Genomic DNA, 7174 nt, shown 5'->3' on the forward strand with positions numbered 1-7174 from the left:
TTCACTCACGTTCACGTTCATCATATGAAAACGGATTCGTTAAGTTCACCGTTCACGCACAATTTGTGTGACATGCACAACGCTGTACAGGGAGCCGCTGCAGAGGGGCTGAAGAGCTGCGGGTTGCCGAACCCTGGCTTAACCTGTCTGTGGGGACCTTCAGTTGGTCAAAGAGAAACGTTTTCCCATATAGCAGAATGGAAAACCAACCTGAAAATACACCATTCTCCACAGTCCAGATTAAAAAACACAATTATATATTTTTGAGTGGATGTTGTTTATTCTGCAGATTAGCAGATCTCCCGTATGTCTAAGACTGCTCCTGTACTGCTACAGGTAGTTGAAATCATAGATATATATAAAGACATAAAGTGTTTATATATATCTATGGTTGAAATATCCCTCTTGCACAATAGCCCCCTGCTACTACTGCTCATTTATTATTATGATTATTATGATTTAGAATTGACAGCAGTCAGCTCCCCAGTAGGATGGTTGTATTGATTGATAGCACTCATGATTAATATTGATGATACTGGTGCAGTGTAATTATCCCATGCACCCTAGCTGATTTAACCTCAGTGTGTGTGATGTGTGCGTGTGGGGGGGAGGGGCATGCTTGAGAACATGGCCTTTCAGCGGTGGTGATTTCTCTCTCTCTTCTTTCCCCTCTCTTCCCCATTTTTGTCCACTCACCCAAACATTTACAAATGAAACTGAGCTGAACTGCCCCCGGGCATGATGGGGTCAGAAGGTGGGGCATAAGCTTTATTCATGATGTGTTTCCGGACAATATCACGTTCTTCAAGCTGTGGTTCCTCTGAAGTTTAAGTATGACGGCATGTTATTAGACCTCAGGAGCGGTTGTGACAAGAGTAACAACATGCTGTAGCAGTGATGTCACTTTCGTGTTTGAGTCACTAAATTCCCACACAGCAGAGGTTTGTAACGTGGGCGACAGGCGCTGATAAATGGAGGTTGAGTCGACTAGTGCGTGAATAGGAAACAAGCGACATGGAGGAAAGCGTGTGCTGCTGCGGTGCCGACACAGCAGTTCATTATCAAACCACCTTCACTCAACTTGTTCGCCTTAAAAAGAAGAGCCGTCAGATAATGGCTCCGATTTCAGTCGTGGTGCTCCTCCTCCTCACCTCAGCAGCCGTGGCTCTGCTGCTCGTGTTTGGGGTAAGTAGTTGCGACCATCCTACGGACGGACAGGTAACATCCACAAACTGTTAACTATTCACAGTCCTGGATTGTTCTCAGCTCACGCAGGCGTCCAGTTAGCTGCTTATCGACACGGTCATCAGAGAACACTATTATTGCTACCACAAGTAATGGAATGTAATTTAAATTATATTTTTTATATATCTATGAACAAATTATAAATGAAATGAACTCCCCCCTCTCTGTTGACTGCATGGTTCAGCCTTGTAGGTGCCGCAATTAGACAGAAGCGGAACTGACACTTTGCTACCTGCATATGCTACAGACAGAGTCACAGCTGCTGTTCACACTGGCAGAGCTCAGAGCTCAGAGCGAGAGAGAGAGAGAGAGAGAGAGAGAGAGAGAGAGAGAGAGAGAGAGAGAGAGAGAGAGAGAGAGAGAGAGAGAGAGAGAGAGAGAGAGAGAGAGAGAGAGAGAGAGAGAGAGAGAGAGAGAGAGAGAGAGAGAGAGAGAGAGAGAGAGAGAGAGAGAGAGAGAGAGAGAGAGAGAGAGAGAGAGAGAAACATACAGCCTTTGTGAAGTTTCTGGTGTATTTGTTTGTATAAAACTGTATACTCAAATAAATTCCATTACAATACCGTATGACGCCGTGCATCGCATGCTTATATTTCAGAATAAAAGTCTGTTTTAAACGAATGAATGGATTGAATCAACAAAATCGCTGGAGAGCTTTTATTTTGAAACGTTCATGTTTTGCTTTTGAAATGTATATCACACAAGCTGGGAGAAAAAAGTTAAAAAGCAGAACATTTGAACAATGTAAATAAACTAATCTTTAAAAGATCTATTTGAATAAATAACACCCTATGAAATATGGATACATTTACTAGCAGGTTATACTAACTAATTTGTATACATCCATCTCCATGCAGCATGTTATCACTAATCTGTTGATGTAAAATTAACTATTGTGTTAAAAACGTTTTTATATATATTGTCCATCTCTATTGCACAACAAAGTCAATTAGTCACTTTGAACATGTGTATTTATATGGAGTGGTTATCTAGCTGTTGAAGAGTGCTTATGTAGCTCATATAGGGTTGTTCTAGCACACATTTTGTTTTTTTGTCTTCTTTCATATCCTTTATTATTTAACTACAGATCATCAATTGGGTTCTTGAACTCGTTCATTCTCGCGCTGTACAAAGAATATGTCAATATTCAGAACAGATTAATGGGAATTTTTAAAAGAAGTTTTAAACAGCCATGATTCAGATTACATTACATTTCATTTAGCTGACGTTTTTATCGAAAGCGACTTACAATAAGTGCATGCAACCATGCAAACCCGGAACAGCAAAACTACAAAGTATGTGCCAGAGAGGGACAGAACAGCTCGTTCTTGTAAATCTGTTGGTTTAATGTGCTTAGTAACCGGATTCCATCATGTTGTGTGTCTATCCTTTAAAAATGAATAGAGCTCCATCACAAGAAAATAAACATTGAATAAAAAAACAAAAAAATGTAAAACCATTGAAATCAAAATTGTTTTATATTTTGTTCTTTTCCCTAAATATATCAAAAAATGTTCTGTTTGTCCACATATGCTTCTTAGAGATTAATTTTGTATAGCGTTAAACTAAAGTGTTTTTTCCCACGAAGACATTTGCAATGTATTTTTTTCACATGATCACTTAATGCCCCAGACACAGCTTGGATTAGCCAGTGTGTTCTCACTATAATATATTGTTATATTCTGTAATAATATTATACAAATATTGTTATTCTATTGTTATGGGATCATAATGGACATTGTTGTAGCAATTTAATCAATTTTCTTAGGTCATATAAGCCTTATATCACCATGTTAAAGCCCTATGAGACGAATTGTAATTTGTGAATATGGGCTATACAAATAACATTTAATTGATTGATTGATTATATATATATATACTTTACAGTAAGAAATTATAAAAGTATAGCCTTAGGGTCACTGGGGTCAGTTTATTGTAATTAAAATGAAACAATACATAATGTTTTTACATAGAACATAGTATTTGTTATTGCATTTATCATAATGGTTTTTTGGTCTGTGTTATTAAAATGTTTGTACCATGCCTGAAAGTTATACTAAATAAAACGGTTTGTTCCCCTACAGCTTATGAAGCAGCCTGACAGTCATTCATCAGGTAAACATCTTGTTCAATTATCTAGTGAGATTGACTTGTGATCAGGCAAGGTGTGTGAAACATCACTATTTGAATCTCTCCTTAGGCATCAACCTCAAACAGCAGCAAATCATAAAGGTCAAGAATCCAAGTGCCATGCTAACAGGTAAACATTAGGTGCATTAGGGTAAAGTTATTGCAAGACTAGCCTTTTTCAGTATCTCTCTCTCTCTCTCTCTCTTTATCTATCTATCTATATATATATATTAGATTTAGATTTGATTCAACTTTATTGTCATTGTACAGTACAAGTACTTATACAATGAAATGCAGCTTAGCATCTAACCAGAAGTGAAAAAAAAGGCAGTAAAAGTGCAGAGTATTGTGCATAGTGGAATATGTATATAAATAAGAAGTACAGTAAGAAATATAAATGGAATATGAACAGTATTAAGAGGTATGGTATGATTTGGGCGGCTGTACCTGAGGGGTAGAGTGGTCATCCTCCAACCTAAAGGTCGGCAGTTCGATCCCCAGTCTGACCCATCTGCATGCCGAAGTGTCCTTGGGCAAGATGCTCTACCCTGAATGGCCCCACCATAGAATAACAAAGTGTGAATAGATGCACTGTATGAATGTGTGTGTGAATGGGTGACTGTAAAACTGTACTATGAAGCACTTTGAGTGGTCATCAAGACTAGAAAAGCGCTATATAAATGTTGGTGTGTTGCAATCCAAGCCATATATATATATACGTACCATCAGTAAATGGAAATAATGCCTTTCTTTCTGCTCTTATTCTCACCTCCAGTTGGCAGTAACATTAATGGGAAATGCCTTAAATGGGAGAGTGATTTGGGAATTGCCCACTGTCATGGAGGTTTCAACTACGACGATGGGAACCTTGTGGTGCCCAGAGACGGCATCTACAGAGTCTTCCTGCAGATCACCTATCAGAGTTTGGATTTGTGCCTCGATGACCTGAGACTTTCTAGCAATGTGTTTTTCCTTGGGGATAGTTACAATGACAGTGTGCTTTTGCTGTCATCATTCGACACAGTGAGTTGTAGCATGAAGCAATGGCGTAAATCCATCTATACGGCTGGCTTGTTTGAGCTGGAGGCTAACGACAGACTATATGTGACATCATCGAACCAAAATCTTATTATAGAAGATGAAAACTTGGTGTTCTTCGGTGCTGAACTTCTGGCTCAGTAATCTGCTCATACAGCTAGAACCATCTAAATTAACCATCCGCTCCACAAAAACCTAAAAAAATCTGTGAAGTTATGGTTTTCCTTAATTATTACAGCTAAGGAAAAGTCTAAATCAAGGCAGTCATGTTTCATTTGTTTGTCAACTGAATATGATTCTGATTTGCAATGGAATGTGATATATTAGTCAAATAAAGCGACCAATTTGAGGAGGTAACATTGGGATCTGGAAATAGTGGTGCATGTTAGTATGTATTTTCTGACATTTCACACCCTCAAAAACAGATTGCAAGCAGTAATAGTTAAGGTTTAAGCTTGAGAGTGCTGAGAGATATCATGGTTAGTTTAGATTTTGACATTTCTTGTTTACAAGTAGTGACCATAAATGGCCACCCTAAGCATAATAATTCATTATAAAGGGAAACTTCGACAGCATTCAAAATGTTAGTTTTGTGCTGTTGGGTCTTTCAAACCTAGATGCACTGAGAAAAACCTGTTTTGTCTAATGTGGATACTGTAGAGCCAGTTAGGAATTTCAGGTCTTTTGTTGCTGTGAAAGTTAAATCCTTTGAAAGGATAATGTGAATTGTTGTGCTCACAGGATATAGAGAGCCCTGTCTCTATTTGGACTTCACAGGCATTCATATCATATGGTCTATCCCTCTCAGCTCAGGTTAGGGGGTGGAAATGCAGTCATTGTTTACTAGTCAAGTGATTATTCTAGTAACATCTACATTGTATATCACAAGCATGTTTTATCTGAAAGTAATAAGTATTTCAGGACATTGGTTATTCAGTACGTACCATGTAACTCTGTATGTAAGCTTGTCTGGTTGGAAAAGTATTACAAGGCTGAATCACTCAGTTATTATTTGTTCCTGCATTACAATGTGTAGCTAGGCAACTTAGAGGGTTGGATTAGGAAGGTCTGAATAGTAGAACAATATTCAACAGGCAGGCTAAAACAAATAAACACACAAACCCTAACATTTTTGTGGTGTGACTAATCAGGTTTATTACCTGCTGGGCTTTTATTAGGTGATAAATGCCGAATACTTTCACCAGTGACTAAGCAAAGATTGCTAATATAGATGTGCTTTGTGTTGGAATGTTGGAAGTATTGCATTTGATGTTGTCTTCAGAATGATGTAGAATCATATTTAAAACAGCGTTATGTTGACATGACCAATGTTTGGTTGACCCAGGCATGGCGTCAGTAGAATAGCTGCATCAAATAAAATGCTTTGTAAAAGGCAATAATTTAGGGGAAATAAAACCTGTTGTGTATGAAGGAGTAACAGTTGTATTATTATTATTAGTTTTAGAGTCATGATGTCTAAAATCAACATCCTTGGGTTTTGTCTCATAATATTTTTTTTTCTTTTTCTTAATAATTATCTGTTTTAGGACCATATAACATTTTCACCTCCTTCATTTGGCTAAAAAAGCTCCGTCATCTTTAAACTTGTATGTGACAGTTTTCAATGTCACTGCAGCATGCAGTCTGGGAAAGGAATAAAGTTGATGTTGGAGTTAGTCCAGAGAACTGTCACTCTGACAGATCACTTGGTGAGGAAGTCCAAGATCTAGCCAGCGATATTTGTGTCCAACCTGAAACGCTCAATAGGCATGTGAATCAGCAGCAGAGTGATGGTTCGGATCCTGAATTCTCCTGTATGTTGGAACTTCCACAAGTTCCTTTTCAATCAACTTTTCGGAAGAAGTGAGGTCAAAGCAAGGACTTTATTCAGAGTCTTAGTATTATTATATGACAAAATACTATGTAATAAATGTGGTGATGGATTACAAAGGCATGTGTGTAGATGACTTTCTTTCACTGTGGGGTTTATTGTAAACTGATATATAATATTGTATTATCATATAATAAATTATATATTGGAAGAACTTTCTCTATTTTTGTAGGTTGCTGTTGTCTTAAATAAAATTACTTAATAAGGCCAAATATTCTTGCTTTTTATTCCGAGTTCCAGTTGTACAAATTGATTGTGTTAACGGAAAACCATTGTACGAGGTGTTTCCTCTATCTGGCAAAACTTGTATGACTAGAATACCATAAATACCTGAAGGAGTGAATTCCTCTTTATTAGACTTCCGCACCACAATGCGGTGTTGAGAATTATCCTATTCACCACCTACATTATTAACATCGAAACACAATGTTGCAATGTGCAGGGCTTGTATTGTATTTCGGTTGTCTTAGAAATGTGGGTGTGTACAGCATTGAGGATTTCGATGAGTCATAGTCCTTTCATTTTCTCCAACCAGCACATCACAACCTTCTCTGCACAGGCCTGGCAGAATGGCCACTTTGATTTGTTAAAACACTTCAACTAAAACAGACCTAGGAGTTGAAATGATGCCATTACATTACAAGGGAAACCACAAATTCTTGGTCATGGTCATTACTTCACTGCAAAAACTGTGGAAATATGATAGGAGTATGGGAAGCCTTCTGTGGTGCACTTTCAATGTGTAAGTCAAAAAGCCTACACCAATTAAATAACATTTATAAAGCACAAAGTCACATACATTTACTCTAGAGCCAAGTTGCAGTGATACTGGCTCGGTATCGGTCTGTGATGGGAGAGTGTCTCGCCACAAGA

At 37.9% G+C, this 7174-nt stretch overlaps 1 protein-coding gene across 1 annotated transcript; it reads left to right on the forward strand.

The window, feature by feature from the left end:
• The first annotated feature begins 769 nt into the window (after window positions 1–769).
• LOC133950885 (tumor necrosis factor ligand superfamily member 15-like) lies at window positions 770–6462 on the forward strand. The gene is made up of 4 exons (XM_062385056.1): window positions 770–1185; window positions 3327–3357; window positions 3443–3502; window positions 4148–6462. The coding sequence occupies exons 1-4, from the start codon at window positions 1015–1017 to the stop codon at window positions 4552–4554; spliced, it is 669 nt and encodes a 222-aa protein (XP_062241040.1). The 5' UTR covers window positions 770–1014; the 3' UTR covers window positions 4555–6462.
• Window positions 6463–7174: the final 712 nt, after the last annotated feature.

The sequence above is a fragment of the Platichthys flesus genome, chromosome 3, assembly GCF_949316205.1.
Source record: "Platichthys flesus chromosome 3, fPlaFle2.1, whole genome shotgun sequence".
Classification (NCBI taxonomy): Eukaryota; Metazoa; Chordata; class Actinopteri; order Pleuronectiformes; family Pleuronectidae; genus Platichthys; species Platichthys flesus.

What these genes read in the sequence shown, in the direction of transcription:
- LOC133950885 (XM_062385056.1), top strand. Translation starts at nt 1,015, where the DNA reads ATGGAGGAAAGCGTGTGCTGCTGCGGTGCCGACACAGCAGTTCATTAT. An exon ending in GCCTGACAGTCATTCATCAG is followed by an intron (nt 3,358 to 3,442) that starts GTAAACATCTTG and finishes ATCTCTCCTTAG; the next exon opens with GCATCAACCTCAAACAGCAG. An exon ending in TCCAAGTGCCATGCTAACAG is followed by an intron (nt 3,503 to 4,147) that starts GTAAACATTAGG and finishes TCTCACCTCCAG; the next exon opens with TTGGCAGTAACATTAATGGG.